A 27,847-nucleotide genomic window follows, 5' to 3' on the forward strand; every position below is an offset into this window, starting at 1 on the left:
ACAAGCTGGAGATGTGACCAAGCATGAAAAGCAAAGCAGTTTAATGTACTTTACTACCCTAACAGTCAAAAAGAGTTCCACATCACTGAGCCTGCCACAAAACCAGACTGGCACACGAGGATATGTTACCCAACCTTAACAGAGCAATTAAAAGCACCATTGGGAAAAAAAAAAAAAAAAAAAGTGACTGGTACAAAAACTCATCTGACTGCACTTGTATTAAAACCTAACAACATATGAGGATGTGAAACTTTAGCTTGTTTAAAAGAAGTAAAGGAAAACAGACTAAAAGCAAAAGATAAATGTCTCATCCACTTGAGCTTAAGAAGGACTTTTTTTGAGAGGAGGGAAATAACCTTGAGAAGAAGGAAAAGAAGTCCAGAGTTCAATAAAAAATAAAAATGGATTTGCCAGAACATTTTTCCCAGTAAATATGAAAGGGTCACACACCATATTCTTCCTCCCTGCTTTATCGTCAAGTGATTTACAAACTCACAGTCATAATTGTCTGTAGCTATGCATGACAAAACCAGTTGTTTTCAAACTCTTCACCTAGAAGTTGAAGGAAAAGTAAGAAATGGAAAGGTGGGGGATTATGAAGAAATATTTTCTTAAAAGATAAGCAGAAAAAAAAAAAAACCAGCTAGAAGAAATGTTGAAGAGAGGGATAAGTCGACAAAACAGAGGAAATTGTTCATTTAGCTAATGGAGGGTAAGTTCAAGGCTGATTTTTCACAGGCCCTCCAAAAAACAGGCCTGGCAGCCACAGACTAATTCTCCACCTGCAAACACATGAATGCAGGTGCAGTCATCCCATTCCAAACATTCAGTGCTTTCTTTCACTGAAAAGCTGCGCAGCATGCTCTTCGGGGAAAATGCAGAGCTGACAGCTGAAGCTGAGGCAAGCACCCAATGCAGCACGGTGCAAACGCTGGAGGACATCTCTTCCTACACTGACGTACCAGACTTGCCAGGCACAGTGCCACAGGTGCCCTGCCCACCCATTGCACTGAGACTGGGAGCTGCTCTTGTTTTGCACTATTATGTCCCACTCTGAAACAGTGCAAACCCCATCAGACATTATTAGGCACAGAGCACATAGTAAGACATGGAAATCTTCTTCAAAAAAAAAAAAAAAAAGAAAATAGAAAACACAGACCAAATTGCATCTTCGTTCCTTCACAGGAGGCTTAGCGGTATGATGTGTGAAGATTGAAGTAACATTTTAGTCCCCACAGTATCTCTGTTTTCCCTTGAAAATGTAAACAAAAAAACATAGATGGACACAGATTGTTTGACACTGGTACAGAAAGCAGCACTGCACACACATTTTCAGAAAGCCACAAGAGTGTGGGGGTTCTCTGTTTTTGGAACAGGAGCACAGTGAAAGCACTCTTGTTTACTCTAGACACTGTACAAAGACTTACTTTTTTTAAATAGGTGGTTGAAAGGATGCCTCCCCTCTGAGGAGCTAGCAGAAAATAAAAGGCAGATTTATATTTCTAATCTATGCAAATATCTGCTCTACAGGGCATCACAAAGACTGCTTTATATCAGACAGTATGCAAATCCCAGGTGCCTTAAATATGCCAAAAGCATGCGCAGCATCTCCACCTGCGATGGCTGCTCACTCCAAGAACAGCTGGATGACTAAAAAGAGGTTATCTAAGTAGCCTGTAGAGCCTTCCATGAAAAATTCCTTTTGCTAATGTGCCAGCCCCTGTACTCCCAAACAAATGGCATCTGCCGTAGCTTCCACTAGATGATTTTTTTTTCTTAATTTGGCTTATTTGTTTTGGTTTATTTTATTTTATTTTTTTTTTAATTACTGTGATTATAAAATGGTGCAAGTTCTTTGATGCCTTAGAAAATGATCGTGGGGCTATACTTCGTAATTCCCACTGGAAGATGTCTGTGGGACTGGGTGCAGGTAGGACGCTAGGACTAGAGGTGGAGGAGATGCTGGAGTCACAGGGATCTCAGAAGAGACAGGGGTATGATCAGAAGGTATGTACAAATGGGAGCCTCAACCCAAGATGAAAGAAACAAAAGAAACAGATCTCTACTGTTCTCTACTATAGGGAAACAAGAGGACCAGGGCGTGGAAAAAGGTCTTTTAGGAGAAGGCCCAGCACCAAGAGTATAATGGTATTACTCTGAGAGGAAGGCACGGCAATAATATTTTGTTAATTCTGCCAGGAAGAAGAGGCAGGTGGCTGCTTTTTGTACGTTTCCCAAAGATATCTGCCGGAAGCTTCCATCATAGGTCAGGAAATGCAGCTGTCCTGAGAAGCCTCACCACTTGCACGCAAAATCACTAGCCAAACAAGAGCTACTGTGTTACTGCCGCTTCTTACTCTGTCCCAGTGCTCCACTTAGCTTTGTCTGAGGAGAAAAAAAAAAAAAAAAAACATAAAACAAACAAAACCCTCACCACTGGTATTTGCATCTTTAAGCAAGGAACAAATTAGTAAGCAAGCCACAGAGTCAGATGTGACCTGCTACAACAAATTGTGTGTTCCCCTGAATACCCCTTTGCCCCATCTTTTCTTGCAGGCCTCTGAGGTTGACTTCAAGGAGTTGTTAACTGAATAGACCACTCTGTCAGACTTGTTTTCACTTTCTTTCCCAAGGATCCCACAGGCCCTTCTCTCTCACATTATCACAAATACCTCTTATGTCCTAACTACAGACATCCCACAGAGCCAGGGCTGTGCCTGCAGTCTCACGACAGGCACCTGCAGCTCTGAAGGTCCTCAGTGAGCAGTTACACAGTGACCTACAGAACCCACTCACCCACTCCATCACTCCACAGTCATCCACACCTTTGAAAGAAGACCATCAGGGCACAAACTACAATCCAAGAATTCCCATCTAAACATTAAAAAACACCTTTACTGTGAGGAAGACTAAAAAGTGGAACATGTTGCCCAGACAAGTTATGAAGTTTCCTTCTAGAGATACTTAAAACTCAACATGGCACAGTCCTGAGCAGCCTTGCCCAGCTCTGAGCATGGGGGTTGGACTAAATGATCTCCAGAGACTTCATCCAACCTCAAACACCCTGTGGTTTGTGCTGCAACTCTTCTTTAGCTTCAGTGTGTCAGTTGACACTCTCACGTTGTACCTCAGATTGACGGTACTGACTAGTTACAAGTAGTCACTGGACTACTAGTAAATTCCTCTCCCAGCATGTAACAGACGGACAGGTTTCCACAGTGTCTACTTGCCACACAGGGCTCAGAGCAGTGTTATTCTCATTTCTACATCCACGTTTGGCTTGTCCAATATAGGAAGTTACCAGCAAAATCATGAAAAGCTCCTGATCACTACCAACACCTGCAGGCAGCTAAAATCCAGGTGCCTACAAGCATTATGAGCATTTTAGAGCTTCCAAAAGCAAAGTGTACAGAAATTACAATTTTATAAACAAACCCTTATGGCATCACCTAAATAGGAGTTGTTTTATTTGTACAAGGATTCCTCCTGTTAGTCCCAATCACCAACCAATAGCAGAACACAAAATGGTCCAAAGATTGTTTTGAAGAGTCAGTCTTTCAAATAAAAGTGATAATGAAAGACTGCTTCAAGGCTCATGACCAACCCCACAGCAGAGCTCTTCTTGCTCAACAAAATTTAAGTCTTGGATCATTTCCCCTCTTCCCAACAACAGCACATTGGGTGTGGGGGCTACAGTCCCTGGAAGTAGGGCAAAATGTTCAGCTCAGGACAAATCTTTCATAACCAGCTATCAAGCCATAGCCTATAACCCTACAGATCAGAGGCAGAGTAAACCATCTCAGTGAACTAATCCCTTGGTTTCTGAATACTTGTGGCCTATGCAAGTGTTTATTGAGGTATTCTCGGAAGATTTTTTGTCATTTTAGCATTAGCCAATGCTGGAGTCTTCAATTAACTGAAAGCCTGGACTGAGAGATGGGTTTCACCACATCCAGGAAAGCTTGGAGTTAGAGATGTTTCCATCACGAAGAGCTTACACAGGTAACAGGTTCAACGCTAGCAGCACTGTCACTACTTTCGCAGCTTCAGCCTTTGGTGATGTTTTTGTTTTGAGGTTGGATTTATTTGTTTGAGGTGGTTGTGCAGCTTCCCAGAAAGACATGAGTGCTTGATCAGAAGTTTTGCATTTAAGACAGATTTGTCATTTGCATGCACACATAGAAAAGTCAAACACATATGCACAGAGTAGGCAAGTCCTGTCTCACTATCACAGGTAATCAAGTCTAACCCCAAAAGCAGCTAGTCTCAATTTCAAAACAAATGTTTAATCTATTTACCAAGAGTAAGTGAAGCCCCCCAGAAACCTAGAAACCAACCCAATTTGTCCATCTAATCACACTTCAGACTATGCTTTCCTCTGCCATTTCCTTCAGAACAGTTCTCCATGTCCCTGCCACTCATCACTTTGAACTTGAGATTTACTGCATCTACCTAGAATTGCACAGTTGAAGGTTTGTTGCTATTACAACACCTACAGTGAAGCAATTCCTTTTCAAGAGACAAAAAACAAATCTTAACAGGCTATTCTGTACCTGAGGTCCATTTAGGAAGCTGCTGTTTTTGCTGTAGATATTCAAAGAAATATGAGAGGCACTTGTAAGTCTCTACAGCTTATGTTATCAATCACATCAGAAAGAAAAAAAATCAGCAGCCACTCAAATTGAGAGTGCTGTGAAGTTCAATTGTCGCTGAAATGTTTTGTTATTACCAACCTGTGCAGCATGAGCAAATATACCTCTGCAGGTGAGCTATGGATGAGCAATCAGCACTGCAGGCTGCAGCTCGAAGACATAATAGCATCCAAGTATCTACAATTGTTCCTTGCACACAATTAGGCCGGGACTGTGCTAACAAATGTGAGCAACAGAAGAAAAAAAAAATCAGACATTCTGACTTCACATTAATTAATTTTGAAGGAAACAATGTGATGTTTCCCTCTCCCAAAGCACACAAGACAGGAACACATGGTTACAGATAACCATTGACATTCAGTCTCAAATCTATTTGCGCGGAAATGGAAGTTGTTCTATGGTGTCAGCCCACTGTTTGGCAAGAATTCTGCACAAACAGTAGTCAAGAGACTTCTTCACATTTGTCATTTTAAAAATCACATCTTTCACATCCTACCCAATTCCCCAGTCCAGTGTTAAGAAAAAAATCCTTTATATTCTTTAAAATATACTATCTGCAAATCCCCAGAATATTTCACATCTTGCACACTTTCTAGAATTATTCCACTCTTTCTCAACTATTTATACATCATTTTTAGATACGATGACCATGTGGTGCATTTCACATTTGCAGCAACAGGACATTTTTTCAAGGCTGGTAAAGAAAGCTTCTGCCAGCCTGTACTCCTTACCCAGTTACTACAGTCTCGACCTCACATTGTACAGTTGTGCTGATGCAACTTTGTTCTAAACCAGATACATGAAATAACTTTGGTTAAAAAGAAAACAAGCCCACCCCTTTTGGGGCGAGGTGGGCTTTTTTTTCCCCCCCAAATACAACACAGATGTGAGCAAACCACAGTGATGTGGTTTACAAGAACAGCCCCTCAAAACAGTTGCATTGTTACAACCACAGCACAGGGCTCTGAATAAAAAAGTAATTCCCACATAAATTGTTTGCAAAGGTACACCCTGATCATAATTAAAGGACTAATACCCTCTAACAATTTTAATCCTCTTGTGAACTATAAGGGGAAAGACCAGGAATGGGATGGGCAAAACCCAGAAAAGAAACCAAAGTTCACTAGCAGCAAAGCACAAGAGAATAATAAACTAAAAATGTATATAGAAGTCATCTCTCTATGGCTTTCTTTTAATCACTGGGAGGTTAAAGAAGAGTATGGTCAGTGTGGTCCCTTTTAAAACATATTTCAGAGTTTTAAATGTGTATCTATTAGTCCTTTTTTGTTTCTGCAGTTTACCACATACAATCATTCACCAATACTTGTACCTCTTTTTTTTTTTTTTTCCCCTAACAGGTATAACCTAGTGGTGATCTCTTTCTTTTTCTCATTTGGACTGTAGGCAGGAAAGGAAAAGAACCAGATGATACCTGAGCAAATACTGAATGCCAGAAACAGAGCAACTGTCTGTTGCCTCCCAGCTATAACACCACTGTGTGAACAGAGGGAATCCACATACCTTGTTACCTCCTGCTGCAGTCTGGAAACACTGGGCACGTAGAACATTACCCCAAAGAAAAGCAAAGGCTCATTGGCAAATTTATCCAGCTGCTTCTTCAGAGGCTTTTCCAGTTCAACCCAGCGGAGTTGCTGGCTCTTGCTGAGAAACCAAAGGCCAAAGTAGTGTGTCTAGATAAAGAAACAAAATAGTGTCAGTTTATCTTTTTCAGCTAGACCACACACATAAACCAACAACAAATGCAAATAAGAACAGATGGCATTGTGTCAAATTTTCTATTCCCATATGCAGCATGAGAGCAATTTTTTATTTATTTTATTGTCCTGTGCCTTTTAGAACAGCCTTGAAGACAAATTAATATTGCAATAGACTTCACGCAGTACTATCAACTCTCTTATGTCTCCAAACATATACTAAAGAGGTCTGTCTGAGATTATGGCACAGGTAACAAATGGTTTACAGAAAGTGCCTGGCTCAGTTTTATTTGACTTGCTTACTCCTGCACCTTGTGAACAGACAGCAAAGGCTAAGTCTTAATCAAAGCACAGAGACTTCATGAGATCAGGCCCACTGCAATCAAAGGACAAGGCAACTCTTCCAACTACACAGAAATAATGCAGACCTATATACATATCAACAATTATCTACCAATACCAGAACCATTTTCCTGATACAGAACATAATGCACACTTTATTAAAATATAACAATTTAAAAAGCATTTGTGAGATTAAACCCACATCATCAGCACTGCCCAAAGACGTATGTTACAAATAACAGCAATTACCACAACTAGAGATATGAAGAAAAAGCAGCAAAAGAAGCATTTGTGTTTAATAAAGGAAAAAAAGCCATTCCTTACTTGGAAATCTGACTGTAGCCCTAACTGTGAAGTTCATACCAACATTTTTTCTACAATATTTCAGCTGACAGCATCATATTTCCAGCAATGCCCTCAATACAAAATTTGACTCTGTATTAACACTGAAATGAATCAAACTGAAACAGCAAAAGGAACTTTTTGGACACCAAGCAGATTTAGGAGCTGAAAGTAGGATCATTATTTCTGCATATTTCTGTTGTTTTATGTCAAAATATTTATTTCTTGAGGCTTAATCCAACTGACTTCCTATTCAACAAAAACTTCCCAGTAGTTTCTGTAAGTTTAGATTCACTCTGAAATACTTATTTTGTTATTATAATTTAACTGGACAACAATCCTTCCACAGGCAGTCACATTCTTTTATACACAGCACCATATTTTAAATGAAAATACTGGAGAAAGAAGAGGAAAAAAGCCTTGAGGCCTGTCTTACAAAGTTTTCGTTTGAAATTACTTTTAATCCATTCAAAAAGTTTGGTCTAGAAATTAACCATCAAGATTTCTCCAACTGAATTTCCCAGATGTTCTCACTTTCAAAAATCTCTTGTCAGAAGACAAATAGCAACATTAATCTTTGCAAAAGTACCCATGACCAGCCTGTTTCACTTGGGAAAGGATACTTCTCTAAAAATCATTGCATCTACAATGACTTCGCATACAGGACATGGCAACTAATGCAGTATTAATAACGTAATTGCTTGAAAGTTAAAACAAAGCAGCAGAGGCAACATTGCTCTTTTTTTTTTTTTTTTTTATAGCTGACAGCATGTAAATATTGTATGCAAAAACCGTGAATCATAGTACAGGTGTATTTACTTTATGGTCTCATCACGTACATAATTCCAAGTTTGGGAATGTCCAGACTAGCACATAGCTGAAGAGATAACTAATTCAACTTGATCCCCCAATTAAGCATGTCAAACCTTGTACGCTGCTTAGTCGTTTCTCTTTAATCTTAGTTTGGTACAGTGTAGCAAGCTGGTTCCTTTTTGAAGAGAAGGCATCTCCAATGAATCCATCAATTTCAGGGCATAAATAAATCAAGAAGCCAGCATCTCCCATAGGATAAGCTGAAAACAAAAATTCACTAATACACTGATAGATGTCTACTCCCTATGGAGACATTGCTTGATTAGAAGTTCTTTAGGACCGGCTGACTGTGATAGTAATTAGATTAAAATGAAGGTGGGAGGGACAATGGAGACAATAAAGGAAAAGAATTCATGTGAGAGCAGAAAAACACACAGTGATTTCACCACCTCATAAAGGAAATCCTTTAATATATGAACTCTTGAAAAATCAGCACAGGGCAGCTCATCCCCAGCAAGAAACTGTGCAGATCTGTGAACACAAATCTTCCGTATTACCTTAAAAAGTAAACAGCCACATTACCTGGGACCCCAGTTTTCAGTGTCAAGTACTTTTTAAACATCTGAGCAACTGAATCGGCTGCGTCAACTTGCAGTCTGAAGTCTAAAACAATTATTCAAAGGGATTGAGGGTATTACAATTAAACAGCTTGATTGAGCAGTCTCCACCACATTGAGCAGTGGGGGCTACAAAAATGCTGATTTGCTACAGTAGAAGGCTCTTAACATACCGCATCCAGGAAAAAAAAAAAAGAAAAGAAAAAGAAAATCTGAATCACTTTCAAGCAATATGAAGCGAAGGGAATGCAAGATCTAAGCTTCTAGAGCAGAGCAGATGCAGCAGAGTGCCCCACGGCAAGCATGCATTTCACACAGCCAAAAGACGTCTGTTTTCCTGGAAAGCGGCCTGCAGAGGATCAAGCAATTACATTAAACATAGACTGCGGAGCAGAGATCAAGTCACAAATGCATGCACTTGGGAAGAGATGAGCAACACAGTTATCTGAATTCCAGCTTCCAGTTGCTGGGAATTTTATTTTTGAGAATGTCAGCATTTCTGAACTGCGTGCTGTGTAGAAGGACTTCCACAACTACTGCAAACGCCTGAAGAGACCCCTCTACCCAAGGGACATCAGCAGTTCCTGAACACAACCAGAGGAACATGGGACTGGCAATAGCTGGACCTTCAAGTCCAGGGTGCTGTGACCAGCCACATGATATTGCAGACAGCCTCAGTCATGTGCTGCCTGCCACACACTCCAGCCCACAACACATTTTTACAGCACAAACAACCCACAGATGAGTTGAGAGGATAATAAAAACACTGGAACTTTTTCATCTAGAAGCAGTTGATTGAAAACAAGGTTGATTCCAGAAGCTGGTCTGTTTGTCCATCCATGTAAACCACCAACTCCATTCCAGTTTTCATGGAATAAATATCAACACCCACTCCTGTGAGACTCTAAAGCAACACGGGCTGCTGTAGGAGGCAAAATCAGCAAAGTGGCTCAGGAAATAAATGATGCCTTCACTTCTGGAAAACCTTCTTCTTCTAGCCAGGGACTCTGGTGATACCCCCTGATGGTAAGCTTTCTGTAACACAGCATATACACGCACTCATCCACTTTGTGCACAAAGAGCTTCAGTTGCTAGTGTTCTTGGCCTGCCTAATCTTCAAATGCAAGAAGAAACCTGCAAGAACATTTTGCGTGAATTTTCTCTTACAGTTTTAGAATTTTCCCCACCTACCAGGCACCAAACACTTCATCCATGATACAAGGAGACCCGGCTCATGCTAGTGCAGGAGATGTGGTTTGAACCAGAGAACCTGTGCACCCAAATGGCACCAAGTGAAAAGGTGATCTTTGAAATTCAGCAAGTCAGAAAACTGGACAGTAAAAATGGTGCTTAAAGGGCTTAAAAAGGGAAAATAAACAAAACAAAAAAAAGGTATCTGTCAGTTCAGGAGACAACGCAATCATTTTGTACTTGTTGCTAGCCGTGCTCCTAAGTCCAGAGGACTTGCCTCTTTGCCTGAGTCCACACTTGCCTTTTTGCCAGGCAAAATCAGCAGGATTGTCAACACCACCAGGCTACAGACACTCACTAAACCAGCAAGTCTCACTCAAAAAAATCCAGCAAGACAGACTCGGTGTTTATTAAGGCATCTGGTTAAGCAGCCAACTAAATATTTATCCTCGAGGAAGAGGCAGAGTTCCAGCTCCTCCAGGCAAAAAGCATTAAACTCCGCTGTCCCGGAGCGCTCGCTCAGAGGGAAGGCACCATTTACGGCAGCCAACTGTTCCTAGAAGGCCTCTCGTGCAAGCGCTGCCTCAGCTCAGCCCCAGCTTCGCTGTCGAGACAAGTTCGACCAAGCCAAACTTTGAGGCAAGCCAGCGGCCCTACATGGGCTGCCCACCGAAGACGGGGGATCTTCCAGGGGGAAGAAAAAGGAAAAAAGGCCAGAACAGCAGCAAATGGTGAGATCTGAGAAGTAGTCAGTGCTCAGCCTTACATCCTATTGCTGTGGCTGGGTTTTACAACACTGCACTGCTGGAACTACCACTGTGGGATTCAGCATCCAAGGGTAAATTTGGCTAGAAGGGACCTTCTTGCCCAGCTGTCTTTGCCCATCCCATTTCCTATCCAAAATAAAAAAAAAAAAAAAAAAACACAGACCAACCCTTAAAGTACATCAGACCATGCTAAGCTATGCCATGCTAACATGCCATGCTAACAAAGAACAGAACGGAGAAACAAAGTCCCACAACAGATTTGTACAGCTTATTTTAAGCAAGTTCACTCAGTTTCATTCAAAGAGAAAAATGTCATTAGATTAAAAAAAAATTATAATCTGTGCACACACATACAAGACTCTAAGAGGATGTGTCCTCTTTTCCCCTTTCTCTCCCCTCCTCCTTTTCTCATTTTTACATTATGTTTGCCTAAGAGCTCATTTCATTGGAACTGGTAACTGTTCAGCTACAAGACCTGATGCTTTGTCAAGAGCTTTGCTGAAAAAGGATAAAACCAGATCTTACAGGAGTTACACGGCTACACTTTCTACTGACCTATTCTTGAACCCTGACTCAGTCAGGGAGGGAGCTGCATTCCCCAGAGATCAAATAGAAATATGCATAATCCATTAGATACTGTTTTTCAGTTATGTGTGGTGTAATGATTGACAGTCCTTCACAACAATACATACAGTCATCTCAAACAGTTTTGCTTTTTGGCAGGGGCTTCAAACAGCTTTTTTTTTTGTTTTATTTCTAAGAAATCAGCTCAAGTGAAATGTATACATTCCTACCACAAAGGGAAAAGTTGGGATACACCTGGGATTTATTTCAATATAAGAGCAAATGAAAGCATCCGACAAAAATTGGTTATTTTTAAGAGAACAGACATTTTTACCTGAGGCTGCATGGAGGAAACAAACAGGATTTTAACAGTTTTGTAAGCATGGGATTTAATGAAACTTGGTTTCTGCCTTACTCATATGCCATAAAAGTTTTTTGCCGCATTTAGGGAATTCATAGAGTCTCTTTCCAACATGGATTCTTGCAAAGCTGTTTTTCCTCCTCGACCAGTACACTCATACCTCGACCACCTACACCAGTACACAGGTCTCTCTCCTCTAGCCAGTTACCTAGTAGCAGAAATCTACAAGTGTAAACTTTGTGAAAACACCTTTGACCTTTTCTGTGAAATTTACTTGGTAGTGAATTGTACAATTATGGAAGGCTTAGAGAGGGTCATGAACAGTCACCAAATGATCACATTAGCCTTCTCTCCCCACAAACCATGCTAGGAAGACTAGACGGTCAGAGTAAGAATTGAATTTAGGGTCAGAGAGAAAGGACAGCATAGAGCAATAGGCACCTCCGAGCTTGCCAGCTCCAACTATTTCTTATGTGATGAGCAGAGAGGTTGCAGGGAGACCCTCTCAGGGTTGAAGAGGTAGGTAATTCTCTTCGCTCCTAAACATTTAAAGAAGCAGTAGATACTGCCAGAATCAATCATAAGAGAAGGGAAATAATAATAATTAAAAAAAAAAAAAAAGATCTGTTAAAATATGCTGCACTGCTGAAATTTGAACTTAACAAAATTGGTTCAATGTTGCCAAAATTCTGTTTGGAAAAAAAGCGCGGAGGGTGATGAAAGAAGGGGAAAATGTTCCAACAACATCAAAGCATTCTCTCCTGCGTTGTTAAAATATTTTTTCATCTTGGAACACAAACTTTTTGTGCTGACATTTCTTTTTACGTGACACAAACAATTTTGAAAATGAAAGAAAACACCAAGGCAATACAAAGCCCCCATGAAATTGAATACTGACCAAAACAACTTCCTTTGCTACTCCACTGTCTGATCTCTTTCTCTGGAAAATTTTGAAACTTCAGGCTTTGTTCCCCTTTGGAACAAAACATGTTCTGAAATCATAAAATGCTTTGTGAAGAAAAATGTTAACCCACTGACAGAACTATTGTTTGCAAATGCAGGTGGACCTGCATCAAAAGCATCATTAGGCCCCACATCTCTGCTGCGCCAACTAGAAAAACCCATAAGGAATACAAGGAGAATCACCTCATTCATTTCACTCCTTTCTGCAATGGAAGAAGAGGGAAAGACCTAGCCTCTGTAAGGAGGCTAAAGTACCACCAACAGGAAAAAAAAAAAAAATCATTTATAGTTACTAGGAACTCCTCACACCTAGAAGACTGGGGTAGTAAAAATACTTCTACTAAAATCCTCTTCTGAAAATAAATAAACACAATATTCTGCTTCAGCCCTATTCCTGCCTGCACATTGGTCTGCCTCTTTTGCAGACACGCACAGTAAAATTACTCTCTCATTCTTTATCATTTCTGATATACTAAAATGAGTGATTATTTTTCATCTGTACTAGCTATTTGTATTCTACCTTCCAGTTGCCACCACTACAAAAGGCCCTATATGAACAAATATAAGACACTGCAAGATTAACAGAGTTCCCAGCTGTCCTTATAGAAAGCATCCATCAGGACAGCCAGACAATATACAGCAATTCCCAGGCAACGGTTTTCAATTTGTGGTTTGCAAAAGCCTAGAAGCATGCAGGATACACATAATGAGTCCACAGAAGGTAAGAAAAGACTGTTCAGTTGTGCCATGTACTGGAGTGAGCTTGAGCCCCTCTAGAAAGGGCTCAAGAGTTAAACACTGAACTCTACAGCAAGAAAATAAAAGATTTCAGTCTTTAATAAGAAAAGTCTGTGTTTCTTAACTTTTTCAGAAATATTGGGAATGTAAAAGAAGACTCTTGGTGCTTCAGATGCCAAATATTTCAGTTAAACAAAAGGAAGAAAAAAACATGCTCAAACTGTTACTAGTTGCTCTGGCTTATAACACAACTACTGCCTGTTTCAGTACATTAGTAACAAGAATATATTTATGTCAAGGTGGCTATTTAAATGCCAGCGATCTCCTTCCTACTGGCATAGTTCAACAGTGTCAATGAAATTAGGATAACATTCAAATAAACATGACTGCAACTTGGCCCACTAGCATCCCAATTCAGAAAGTAAGACCCATCCTTTACTAAGAAAAGAAAATTCATTTTAATAATACAAAAAGCTCTCAAATGCACAGTGAAAGAGCAACAGCATGAAACCCTGGGTATTGTTCTATCTCCAGTCTTCATGCAACCAGAAAACGCTTGTCCAAGCTGCAGCTGTTGATCATATCTGGCCAGCAATATGAATAACACAATTCAAATGAACAGACTGCCTGAGCTAAAAATGCGTCAAATTATAAAGTGACAGATGGTCTTTCCCGGGCTACTCTTACCTCACGTAATTCCAGCCTCTGAGCAACAGCTTCCAAGCACTCCTGCCCCGTGCTCTCCACAGAGAGGGTGCACTCGATGACATTGTTGTCCAGCAGACGGATCCGTGTCACAAAGCAGTTCTTGCTCAAGACGTTGTAGCGTCTCGTCCGTCGTAGTTTCAGCCCGAAAGGCATGGCTGTTGGCCTGGAAGGTCGTCCCTTCCCTTCGCTCTTCTGAGAGTATCAGCACACTCGTTGGCTCGCCTTGAAGGCTTCTTCAATTGGCGTTACTCTCCTCCAGAAGTGGAGGTGGATGCCCATTCCCAGGGCGGGCTCCACAGGATTCCTGCAAAACACATACAAATAAGTAGAGTTAAGTGTGAAATAAGAGGTTCCTAAATTTCAGCGGAACAGAAAAAAAAAAAAAAGCTTAAAGGAAAACAGCAACATTCAAGCTCATAAAACAAACACCTCCACACACCAGATTGCCAGGCACTCACTACATCTCCCCCCAAAAAGCCACATTCTACGACAAATCTTTTCAAAACTTCTACTTTGGCGCTGAATTTAAAGCATGAATTTAATTGCAAAGTCATTCTACAAGAAGCTCGACACAAAGAGCAACTCTACAGGGCACATACCCAGAGGTGCTAACTCTCCCACCATTCCCCCACCACAGGGGTCTATAACATAATCTTTAAGTTAAGTTTTTGGTACCCCCAGGCCAGCTTTGAAAGCTAGCTTAAGAAGCTGAGGGGAAGAAGCATTTAAAAGAGGTGTGAGTTTGAAAGAAGAAAGGCTGGCTGCAGTCAGCAGGAAATGCGGGTGCTCAGCACCTCTGAAAATCAAACCTAGGTATGCATGTGAAAGGCAAGAAGCATCCCAGACATCACAGGGAGGGCTCCTCTGAGGCAATTCCTGACATTTTGCTCACTTCCATCTCCAAAGCAGTCCTGCATTTCACCATTTCAGGTGGAATGAGTAACTGCAATAACAGCTGTCAGAGGCGAGGGTAAAACCGAGTGGGAGGAAGAGAACACATTCTAGAAATTGTTTCTAATTACTACTCCTGAAATTTATCGGGGACACGTGCAAACATTAAACCAAAATACAAAATAGACAGAAGAACTAAAGGTAAAGAATAAGGACATCTAATAACATATGATCCTCATCTGCAAGATCCACTTTTTTTTTTTTTTTTTTTTTTAACTTTTTAGATTGGATCAAGTTCAAGCTAAACCAAAATAAAGCCTTTGCACAGGCATAACCACCTTTACAGCGTCACTTTCCACATGCAGGCATGAATGAAATGGAAAACAGAAATCACTTGCTACCAAGCCTTCCTGGTTTTGTTTCAATATTCTGGAGAGAGAGATGGAGGAACAGAAACAGTGGCATTTAAAAGTCCATTTCTCTTAACAAATAATAGCAAAAACAAAAGCTAGCTCCCATTTCTGAAGGGACATGACAGGAAGCACTGCCAGCAGAGCGTGCAGCATTTAGCTACCATGACATTTCCAACAGATAGCACGCTGCCCACATGCAGCATCTGGCACAGAACCGCATGAATCAGGGTTTACCGAATGCAGTTGCTCTGGAGATTATTAGAAGCAGCCCAACTGACTGCAGTGATTATCACTATACTAGAAACATAACCATCACACGTTTGATTAAGTATATATTCCAAAATCAGTACATCTTGGCTTTTTTGAGAGAGAGAGGGCAAGATAAACCAAACCAAAACCACAGATAGAAAAACACAGGCAACTCCTCATGGCTGAGGTGTGCAAGTACCCTGGTAATCTACTGGCTTGAGGATAGAAAAGCCTACAGACTCAGAAGGGCCATTTACTATTTGACTGAAGTACAAACGAACCTATCAAACTCGCTGCTGTACTTTATAATCTCTTGTTTCTGACTTTTGTGAGTACAGACATAATTTAATATTTTCATGATTGCATGCATACCTTGCATCACTGTAACATCAGAAGCCACCAAACACAAATTAATACATCCTCACAACAATCTGATGAGGCAGGGACATATTATCTATGATTCACAGAAGAGGAATTGAAACAAACATCAGCCAGCTTGTTCAAGATCGCTCAGGAGAACGCAGAAGATCTGTGCATCAACACACAGGCCAGGCTAATGCTTTAACCCTTGGCTATTTGGCAATTATTTTTCTTATCAACCTACCCCAAACTAGAATAGAAACTTGAAAAGTGGGAAGAATGGAAGGAAATTACAAAGAATGAAGGGTGGGGAGGACTGTGGCTTATCAAGAACAGTATTCTTGTTCAGTCTCTGGCTTTGCAGATTATTTTAAGTGGGACACATAAAGAGTTTTAGCTAGCCAATTCAATTAGAAAAAAAAAAAAAAAAACTTATCTTGCATCAGTGTAAGTTGCACACATTTCCTTACAGAACATGAACCATCCCCTGTACAGTAATCGCATAGATAACAGTAGCCTAGAGGTGAAATCAGTGTTAGTAAAAAATTGCCTTGTTTGCCAAAATTATTTGCCTGATTTGCCTTGTTTACGAGAAAAATTGAATAATCCAACTATTGTTGGTCAGCCATTGCAGAACACTTGCGTACAGACATACTATTCCAGAATACAGCCACCAGTTCTCATGGAATGGAAATGTTAACATGGATTGCAAACAAATTTCTGTAAATTGTATCACCCAATTTGCTTAGGTAATCAAGAACAGTATTTCCTCCACTTTTCAAGAACTAGTAAAGTAACAGTTTTTTCCTCAAGTCTATCGAGGGCGATATGCCACCACCACTTTCTAAAGATGTAGACACATAAATGGGTTATGGATGCATTTTGTGTAACACAGTTTGGGTTACATTTTCATTTCACCTGCACGTACATGAAAGCCTGATGACAGCTCTTTCATATGAAATGTCACACTTGGGATGGCAAGGCTGAGACAGCCTTAACTGTCTCCAGTTGGTCCAGCCTGTAATAACCATTAATTCTCAATGCAATGCACATGCCTAACTTTTCTATTTACACACCTTCTGGATGTTGGACCAGCTTTATGTTTTGGTTTTCTGTTAAGCCGACACTTTCAAAGTCTCTGTCAAGTTTTCTAAATAAGAAATCTTAAGTTTTATAGGCCCTGGTCATTTACAGATTCTTAAAGGAAACGGGGTATTTTTGCCTCATTATGGTTGCATAATCTAAAAAGCATCAGGACTATCAATTTTTACTTGCTGCAGATGACAGAAAAAGAAGATGACTGGAAACAGAAGGGTTGTGGTCTACCAGAGTGCTGAATTTTTCCACAAGTAGAGTTCTTCTCCCAAAAACTTGCCAGAAAGTTAAATGTTAAGGTTAAATTAAGTTAGCAAACACCCACCACTCTTCAAAATGCAGAATGCAGACAAACACGCCTTTTTCAATGAAAAATAATCATCCCTACTGCGGCCAAGTTTCCAGGCACCATAGAGAATCTGTGCCTAGCCCTGACTCATCCAGTGAATATATGGCCCCTGCTAAAAATCTTATCTTTTGGTGGCAGGCAGTGCTCTGGTACCCAACTGGGTCCCTGAGGACTGAAGATTAGAGGACTGGAACACTTGTCGTACAAGGACAGGCTGAGAGAACTGCGCCTGCTTTGCCTGGAGAAGACTGAGGGGAGACCTCACCAATGTGTACAAATATCTGAGGGGAGGGTGTCAAGAGGATGGAGCCGGTCTCTTTTCAGTTGTGCCCAGCAACAGGACGAGAGGCAACAGGCACAAACTGAAGCACAGGAGGTTCCGGCTGAATATGAAGGGGCACTTCTTTGCTGTGAGGTGACAGAGTGCTGGGACAAGTTCCCCAGAGACGTTGTGGAGCATCCTCTGGAGATATCCAAAACCCACCTGGATGCCATCCTGTGCCATGTGTTCTCCAGGTGATCCTGCTCAGCAGGGGAGCTGGACTGGGTGATCTTCAGAGGTCCCTGCCAGCCTCGGCCATTTGGTGATCCTGTGACTGCATGGCCTGCATGGCCTGCAATGCACGGCCTGCTCCTGCCCATGGTATATCCATGGAGGCCAGCCAGGTGTGTGGGTGCACTCAGGACTGCACACACAAGGTAATTTTCAGGGGCAGGAGTGGCCAACAGAGAGCTCTGACTGCATGTAAGCCTTTAGCTCATTTCCATGCTTACACATTTGAGAAGACAACTCCACCCTACAAAATACTTCTTCTGAAACAGCCTGATGACAAGCATCACATATGAACTGTGAAAATCAAAACATCTTTTCTAAAAAGCACCTATCCTAAATGCAGTTTCTTCAGCACAAAGATGAAGAGGCACCATATCTTAGGTGGTTCTTGGTAAATATTAACATTGTTTCAGCAAATCAGGGAAAAACTGAACAACAAGCCAACCCATTTGCTATCAGACTTTGAAATCCTGTTTCCTATACTGTTTGCTTGAAAAAGCCCTATGGATAAAGTTAATGGCTGTGGAACATAGGGTTTTTTTCCCCTTTTACAAGACATTACAATTAAATCAGATAAGCCATCAGTACACAAAAAGCAAGTAACTGAATTTTATGCCTTCTCCAAACCTAAAAATGAAAGAAACCAGAAGTACAAAAAAAAAAATCCTTCACTCTCCTAAAGACAGCTGGGGCTGGCTGAAGTTTCTTACTACTAGTTTTTAAAAGGCAGACTGAAGAGACAAAGGGAAGCTGCTCGGTGTTTCACGAGGGAGAAGTCATATGGCAGAAGCCCCTTTGCGTGATGAAGGGCACTGCTCCAGTTGCACAGCATTTGCTCTCTTCCTTAAATTTATTTAAAGACCAGGAGAGAAGAGAGACTTATAAATAATTAAGGCCAGGATAACTTGCAGGACACTTCCAAGCATGTGACTTGCTCCTCTATTACAGACTTTGTATATACTACTACTGCGCTACATTCAAAGGAGTGAAAATAACAAAAACAGCATCTGATACGAAATGCACTTAAAACAGAATGCTTTCTCTCACTTCATTGGCTTTTGCATGTAATTTCTGAAACTCCAGGAAGAAAGCAATTACTGTCAAACTGCAGCCTGTATTTACCAACAGCGCCTGGCCCCCTTCCAGCATTCCTGGCACTGCAGGAGCAGCAGCACACCTCGCGCAGCTATGTAACCCTGGGCTGGGCGCGAAACCGCAGGGCTTGGTGTGCGCTGCAAGGAGGGTGCGAGCCTACGGTTTTAGGGAAGAATAAAAATAACAGCGTATGGGAGTCGGGACGTGGCACAATCCATCTCTCCACTGAGTTCTCTCCAAGGGAGGAAGCCTCTCCCTGTGAAACAGCCTCCTCTCCACTTGGTTGCTTTCGTGAGGAGGGTAGCACACAGGTAAAATGTGCACGGAGTGTTTTTGTAGCTAGCAAGGAGTCTGTATCCCCCACGGTTATGGGTGACATTCCCACACAACCTAAGAAACCCTCAGGAGTCAAATTCACCCATGGACCAATGGAAGAGGTTTTCAACCCTTACATAATGTAAGCCTTCTGCTGAAAACCCACTGTTTTCACCTACTCATTCATACAGCTCCTGGCAAAACAGGGACCTCATCCCCAGGCATTTAAATCTTTAAAAATTCTTGGGGAGATTTAAGTATTACCATAATCCAAGTAGTAAAACCGATAACATTCTCACCTTTACATTCTAGAAGAGAGTCAAATTACACTTTCATTCCTTTTTTTTTTTTCCTCCCTTCCTTTTTTAAGCATCTGCATGAGTATCTTATCTTACGCAAAACTTTGAAAGCCTCTAGGCATTGAGTAATCCCCTGCTTATGTGCATGAAGAAAGGCCAAGGAATACTCAGGACATTCAAAGCAGAAAACCATAGCTGCTGTTAATATCACTGTTCATCACCAGGTACCCATACACAGTAACAAAAGATCATCTCGGCATTTCTACTTCCACAACTTCATCACAGGCTTCCCTTCCCAGTTTTCCATGAGATCCATCTTTGCTGTAACAGATATTTTTATATCAAAGTTGTCATATGTTTCTACCGTATCCCATTTGGGTCAGATTCTACTTTCCATGGTACAAATATACTGTCTTGAGCAGCTTAACTGTAGTTCAAGTCAAAAGAGTAATTCCAATTTTGACTAGTCAAAATTCTACCCTTTCTTTCTTCTCTTTTGTTGAAATACCTACATAAATGTTATTAGATGCTTTGTTATCCCATCCTTCCCCCCTTCTATACCAACTCTTCTGGTCTAAGAACACCTTTCTTATGCACCCACAGAGCAGCTCTCTGGAGTTTGGGGACATCAAAGCCCAGTAGGCAGACACATAATTACTCTTTCGTGTCAAGGTGCACAAGTACCAAGTATTTTTGAGGAGGGCACTAAGTCAGTGTCCAACAGTGTCTACCACAAAAGTGATGAGAGCTTCCCGAACCATACACTAGCACCTTGCCCATTACTTCCTCGCTCATTGCTCCAGACTGCTTTCAACAAACAGGTCTTTCTAATGCAGCTATTGATGAAGGATTCTGAGTTACTGCACGCAGTCAAGACAGGAGCTGATCTGCATGAAGTATCTAAATGGCACATAGGTTGCCACTGTAGTCAGCCTTAATCCGTAGGAACATAACGAAGCTGGAGCTTTTACCACTCACAGGGACACCTAGCAGAACTTTGTGCTGCACTAAACAGAGCAAAAAAGTCCAAGGCATGCACACACCACCAGCCCCAGCAGCTTTCTCTCCCCAGGCTGCCTGTGCCAGGCACTTGCCGCAGCTCCGCGGCCGAGCTCTGCGGCGGCAGGGCGCAGCTCCGCAGGGTACAGCAGTTAACCACTCGCAACCTTCTCGCACCTCACCTATGTTGTTGCAAGACCTCAAATTAGAAGCAGCCAGGAATGATTGGTGCCTTGATGGCACCTGTCCAAGGCTGCAGTTTTGTACTGGAGGTAGTCTCACCTAAGAGCTCACCACTGCCAGGAATGGGAGGGATGAAAGTGCTGATCCTTTTTTTTTTTTTCCTCTCATTTTTCCCCACCCTAATTTCAGAGCAAACAGCCACAGCTGGTCTGCTGCCAACTCTGGAAGTCTGCTGGGATCTTCTCCTGGTTGAGCCACTTCAACTCCCCAACTTGCTAAAAGAATAGGATCATATTTGGCTCCTCATGTCTGAGTCCACCATGAGCAACCCACCAGGCACAGGGAAGAGAGCAGCACCACACTGCTCAGAGAAGGAAGAACAAGAGCAAGATCAGCTAGGCAGTTTGTGAAATCACAGCCCAAGGAAAGCTTCAGGTGCCAGTAGGCAGGGAAACAGCCAGACTAGATGGCCAGTCTTCCCTGTATGACAGAGCTGTGCTAGAATCAAAGTTACTTTACCTGGAATAGCAAGTTGACTCAAAACGCACCTACTTTTATTTTTCATTTTTTCCAAAACAAAGCAACTTATTCTGGAATTGAATGCCTGTCAGAATATAGTCAAGATTACAAAGTCTGGATAGAACACTCCTATTTTTAAGGAGAAAGGAGGACCCAGGGAACTACAGAGAAGTGAGCCTCACCTCTGTGCCCGGCAAGATCATGGAAAAGGTCCTCCTGAAAGCAATGTCGAGGCACACGCAAGACAAGGAGGTGATCCGAGACAGCCAGCATGGTTTCGCCAAGGGCAAATTGTGCCTGACCAACCTCGTGGCTTTCTATGATGGTGTGACTACATCACTTGACAAGGGAAGACCAACCGATGTTATCTACCTGGACTTCTGCAAGGCCTTTGACACGGTCCCACATGACATCCTGGTCTCCAAATTGGAGAGAGATGGATTTGATGGGTAGACCATGGCTTGAAGGTTGCACCCAGAGCGTGATGGTCAATGGCTCCAAGTGGAGGCAGGTGACGAGTGGTGTTCCTCAGGGGTTTCTCCCGGGACTGGTGATATTCAATATCTTTATCAATGACAAAGACAGTGGGATTGAGCACACCCTCAACAAGTTTGCAGATGACACCAAGCTGAGTGGTGCAGTTGATACACCAGAAGGAAGGGACGCCATCCAGAGGGACCTGGACAAGCTTGAGAAGTAAGCCCATGTGAGCATAAAGAGGTTCCACTAGCCCAAGTGCACGGTGCTGCACCTGGGTCAGGGCAATCCCAGACAGGAGCACAGACTGGGAGAAGAACTCACAGAGGGCAACCCTGCAGAGAAGGACCTGGGGCTCAAAGATCAGGAAAAGCTAACTGTTTCTAGCAAATTCAACTATTTAGAATAAATTATTTTCAACTGACTTAAAACTTCTGAGAAGATTATTCACTTTTTGTTTGTATTTTACAGCAACATTTACAGGCACCATTCATTTTTTCTTTCACAGTCACCTTTATGATGGGTTTCAACTCTTTCAGGCTGACTAAAGCTACAGTGATTATAAGAGATTACATTTCCTGCTAAATGCGATTGATAGGCATGCAAAAACATAAAAACAGCAAAAGATATGCCTAATGAAAAACAGGAAATTTTCTTAGTGTTTTCATTATTCTTTCATGATACAAAGACACGAGTAAAACCGCAAATAAAAGTTCTAAATAAATGGTAACATGATGAGCAGAAGTGGCAATTCCAGTAGAGGTAAGTAACTGAATTGGGTGTGGAGTGAAGTTGTACACACTCGTACATTCACACTAATTAAATGTGCACTACTACACACTGGTGTCAGTTCTATAATTTCAAACAATGCAATAAAAAGTTTGTTAGAAATATTAAGGAAAAAAAAAAAAAAACAAAAACCACACAACTTCAGACATCACCTATGCTGCTTTGATGAATGCTAGATAAAAAAATAGCTACTTTCAAGAGCTGGCTTCAGTCTAATTTCTGTACCAGAATTTTGCTAGGGGACTGCAGCAGAGCGCTTCAAGGCTAGGCAGCAGAACAGTCACAACACCTGCGAGCCCACAAGGGTCCCGTGATGCAGATGAGCCCAGCAGCTGTCTGGCTGCACTCACACAGTGCTGCACGCTGCTGAGACCCTGCAGGATGTGGCCTTACCTCTGGCACAGCACTCCTGAATGCAACGGGGCTGGCTCCAGACCCAGGCAGGCTTCAGGTGCTGCCAGCACGTGCCTCTCTGAACCACAGTCCCCAGCATCTTGTGCTGTGCAATTAGTTCAGGGCTCTCTGCTCCCAGTACCAGGACTGAAGTACAGGCATGAACCTGAAGAATCACATGCGCAACTGGGGAAGAGGGTTAAGAACAGCAAGAAACATTCAACTTGCAACAAATCAAATGTAAACGGTGTAGTGGCCCCTCCAAACCACAAATCTGCCCTCTTCCTTCAGGGACTGAGACCCAGTGCTCTCCTCACTGATGCCAGTAACCAGGCTCTGACATCGAATGAAGCAAGACCCATACCTGCAGGCTTATAGTACGAGTAAAGCTTTCTCCAGTTTCTTGAAGTTCATAGCAATGGTCTACTTTATGGGAGAGCCTCAATGAATCCCATTCAGATATTAGGTAATGAACCAGAATGATGTGAGGGGGGAAGTGTGGCTACAGGTAAGGAACCAGAGTCAGATCTGATGGGGGGGGCAGGAGGAGAGAGAGAAGAAAAATAATAATAATAAAAAAAAATCATGCACATTGCACATCTTAACCCGCAAGTATGCACATTTAGTTACATAAGAAGGTATTTGATGTCAGATCACAACATGAACTTTTGAACTTGCATGGAAAAAGCATCTCTGCTACTCAATATATTAAAAAATCACTGCTACAAAATGCTGAAAAAATGCCTTCAAGTTTTATCAAAGACGGATTATATTGTGGGCACATGCATGAAGAAAGTAAATCTGTTATCTTTGCTGAATATAGGCCCTGATGTAAATCACGCAGCCAGGGCCTATGAATAACTGCACTTGTTTCAACAGCAAAACAGAAAAACACCTCATCTGAAATACAGAATAGCTGCCGGATATGAGCTAATTGTACTTTTCTTTCTGTATTAAAGGATTATTTTCCAGTGCCCACTGTGTGGGCTTAAACACTGGCCTAAAACAGTCAAAATACTTATGAGTAGGATTTATGGCCAAAATGGGGGCTTTCTTTGAAGCAGCTGACTTCTCTGACCAGCATCTCAGAATTACAAGGCTTCAAAGGGACCTCTCTCTGTGAGCAGCCCTCTATGTTTTTCCTTCATCTCTTCTGCACATCACGTTGATAAACAGTATTTGAAAAAAATTACCTGGGTACCACAGAGTTGGATAGCACATAGGAACTGAGATATTACTAACAACAGATGTCGTGCTTTTTTCCTAACAATTTTAAACAGTGAAACTCATATGCTTCAAGTACCACACAAGCCCATCAACGTGAACCCTTCACCACTAGTACATTTTGCAAAAGCTTTCAATGAACCTTGGGAGAAAGGTTCCACAGCATTTCAGTAAGCACTGCTAGCTGCATGTACAGCAGAAGGAATTGTACAAACTGTAATCCCATATAGTTTCCTCATAAAGAAGTGTAATCTTCTTCTTTAATTATAAAATATTATAATAGATAAGTTTAGTTTATTTCCTGTAACATATTATTCACCATTAATTCTCATTAACAAAAACAGCTTTGTACAGAAGGCTAGTAAAATTATTTTATTATTACCATTTTTGCAGGATAAAATCCAAGTTGCAGCTTGATATACAAAACCGCTGAAATAAGTTCTAAAACCTGTGGCATATCATCCTTTCTCATATTTTATGACACTGCTTCAATAAATGCTTTACCACCCTTCCCCGTAAGTCCGTCTGGGCCTATTTGCCCTTTGCATATGATGATAACCTCAAATATAATTCAAAATAAAGTTATCAGCTCTTAATGAGATTAAAGCCTAATTCTTATTAACTGACCCTATTAAAGAAGGTAGTTGCTTTGGAACAGTTCAGAGGGGAGAAGTGTTTTGCAGAAACTTTTACTGGGTCATGAGTTGGAAAGAAATTCTTCTTTAAAAGTGCAACAGCTTTACTCCTTGCTCTGGTTAATCCATTTTCGTATTAGCATTTTAACATATGACTGGAGCAAGATAGGGCCAAAACTGACTTGTAAATTCGTGACCTTCCTGAGCTCACAAAATAGACTTTTTATATAAAAGTAGAGAGGGACACAAAAATTAACAACTAACATCATCTTATTTTACCGCTCTTTTCAAATAATTCAGATTTAAACAGAAGTTAGCCTGGCTCTCAGCTCTCATATAAAAAATAGGAAAGTTACTCCAAATTTAAGCTGCACAATAGGAATTTGCACAGGAAAAAAAAAAAAAAAAAAAAAAAAAAAAAAAACACACAACTTCCACAAAGTCAGAATATCTTCTCCATGAACACAGGTAGGTGTACTTGTTGCACATGCATATCACAGTGGCACAAACACGTCTTTGATACATTGTAGTGGTCTTTGAAGTGCTACTGAATCCAAGCAAAGAAAAATACAATATTAGTACACAATTGTATTTTTCTTATAACTAAGTACCAGTTGTAAGAAGAAGGTGGAGATGAAGAAAAAGTGGTTTAACAAGCTCTATGTACTTATCCTGTTTTCAGGCTTGTAGAAGCTTACAGAGACAAGGTATCCCTGTCATTTACACTGGGTATTAACTGGAGCTCCACGAGAAGCAAGAGAAAAAACAAGGAACAAAACCAAAACAAGCAAAGAAAGCCCATGTCATATGTCCCTTCCTGTAATTCTGTCTCTGGTTAGCGAGTTGGAAGCATCTCATTTCTTTCACTTGAAGCCTGACACTCACATTCCTCTGCAGCTTACCGTGGTGGGAAGGGAGACAGAAGTGCTCCCCACCACATGTCTGCGAGCTGGGATTCCACCCGTGCTTCTGATGGCTGCTGAAGTTTATCATTTCTGTTTGCCGTGACAAGGCTCTGAGATCAATTTGCCAAGGCGTAAATGGTCTGCCCCCCCCCCACCCACTCCTTAAACTTAGTTTTATTTTTATCAAATGATTAGCTGTGCTTTTGAAAGAGTTACTAAGGACCACGGGGCAATTATTCAGCGAGCTGATGCCAGGGGTGAAGTGACAGATAAAGCCACTACCAAGACCATGCAGAGCAAGGAATGAGAAACTCCTGCAAATCGTTGGCAATCCCCATGCAGTGTGATTCAGCTCGGAGACAGCTCCAGCTCTGCTCTTCCCACTTGACACCAACCGACTGCAATGAAAACACGAAATCTGACTCAAGGCCCTCAGTGCTCTGAGTTCACACTGGATCTACTTAAGGCGGGGGAGAGGAAGGGTGGACGAGAAGTCAAGTCCACCACATAGCAGACACTATGAAGAAGCAACATTGCCATCCTTTACTGGGCCTTGTGAGGGAGCCCAGCCCTGCCAGGACAGCACCATCATGCTCCCTTTCTGCTAAAGGTGGCCAGGCCACAGCCGGGCACGGCACAGCCCCTCAGCCCACAGTGGGGCTGTATGAGACTCAGAGGCTCAGCTCTGAAGCCTTTTCAGGGGGAATAAGATCACTGGGAAGATTCCAAATTACTCAAACTGGAGCTAGATGATCTCTAGGGTCCCTTCCAGCACAATCTCCAGGGTCCCTTCTGACACAAGCGATTCTACGAGTCTATGATTCTACTCTTGTGAAAGAAAGCACAGCTCGTATCTTCCCCAGCCACCCCACACACTGCTGAACACAGGACAGTCAGCCCAGAAGTATTCTCAGTGCCTAAATATAACACAGGCATTCACACAGCATAAATAGGAGAATCCTTCTGAGGGGCTATCTCCAAAACAACCTCCATTTCTAAGTCAGACTCCAGTTCAAAGTCAAATACTGGCACGTCAAATTCAGGATATCCTTGTAAGAATAATGAATTTATTGTTATTATACCTGTCTAATTTTATAAAGTTTCTAAAAGCAACGAACATGAACTACTCATAAAGCCTTGTATTTCTCAGCCCCAAACCAAGAAGATTTGATGGAATACTATCAGAGTACTACAGGATACCATAACAGCAGTTTTCATTGCTTTGGGGGTATGTACTCAGTGGCTGCCAAGCTGCTACATTCCTTCAGTCTTTTGTTTTGTTTTAGGCTTTGATATATAAACTTGTCAGAGTAAAATATACCTGGCCCTTAATAATACAGCTTATGCCAAAAATAATATAAATCTATTAAAATCACAGAGCCTAGAATTCAAGTGGAAAGAGAATACTGCAAAATATTCAAGTTTATTAAAAAAATCATGACTTCATTAAGAAGGAGGGAGGAAAAAAATGAAGAAAATGAAGAAATTTGAAGAAAAGTTAACAGGTAAAAAAAATAAATGACAATAACAAAACAAACAAAGATAGGGGATTGAGAGGGAATCCAAAAAGGTCACAAAAATAAAACCTAAAAGACAGTACAAGAACCCTGTTTCTTGTGTTGATCCTCCTACTCCATCAGGTGTTCTGACATAGGAAATGAAAAAATTGCTAATTTGCAATTAAACACCATACTAGGCAAGGATGCACTTCCTCTTTCTAACCACTTAATCCCACCTGAACAATCAGCTGCTGCAGGACACAGCACAAGGTGTTCACTCCTGTTCGAAGTTGTAATTCAGCTATGCCATAAACAGCTCTTCAGCAGTTCAACTCTTAGGAGAGACAGGTATCTCAAGCCCTTCCTGGAGCAAGCGTATGCCAGCTCGGAAGACAGCATCCATACACTAGCTACTTACAACAGACAAGTTTTACAATCCTTCGTTACTAGCTCTGAACACTTGAATAAAGCAATTCCAAAGGGGTGGTAGGACATACACCCTGGCAGATACACATTCTGACAGTGACAAGGGCAGTGCAAATCTTTTGCCATGGTTTCACACATGAAAATAAAAACAGCCACAACACCAAGTTCACACTGCATGATCCTTCTTCAGGCCATTTGGCTAAATATTATTTTGCCTGCTAGTAAGACCCACACAGCACCTCTCCTCATCATGAGGTATGAAAGTATTCAGCTTTACAGGAAGGAAAACAAACTTTTTGAATTATGGCAGGTATTTGCTTGCTAAAGCAGGAAAAAAGCCCACCACTTTGGCATAAAGTAGAGAAAGAGTAGGGAGAAAACAATATGGTTGCCAAAAATAACCAGA

General features: G+C 41.5%; 1 protein-coding gene across 1 annotated transcript in view; it reads right to left on the minus strand.

The window, feature by feature from the left end:
• The window catches only part of PTPN14 (protein tyrosine phosphatase non-receptor type 14), a 110,222-nt gene that overhangs the window by 56,400 nt on the left and 25,975 nt on the right, over positions 1-27,847 (minus strand). The window contains exons 2-3 of the mRNA XM_068675972.1: positions 13,753-14,077; positions 6,174-6,343 (exon numbers count right to left, since the gene is read on the minus strand). Of these exons, the coding sequence (XP_068532073.1) occupies positions 6,174-6,343; positions 13,753-13,926 (344 nt within the window). The 5' untranslated portion in view covers positions 13,927-14,077. The remainder of the gene's footprint in view (positions 1-6,173; positions 6,344-13,752; positions 14,078-27,847) is intronic.

Source organism: Anas acuta, chromosome 3 (assembly GCF_963932015.1).
Source record: "Anas acuta chromosome 3, bAnaAcu1.1, whole genome shotgun sequence".
Lineage (NCBI taxonomy): Eukaryota > Metazoa > Chordata > Aves > Anseriformes > Anatidae > Anas > Anas acuta.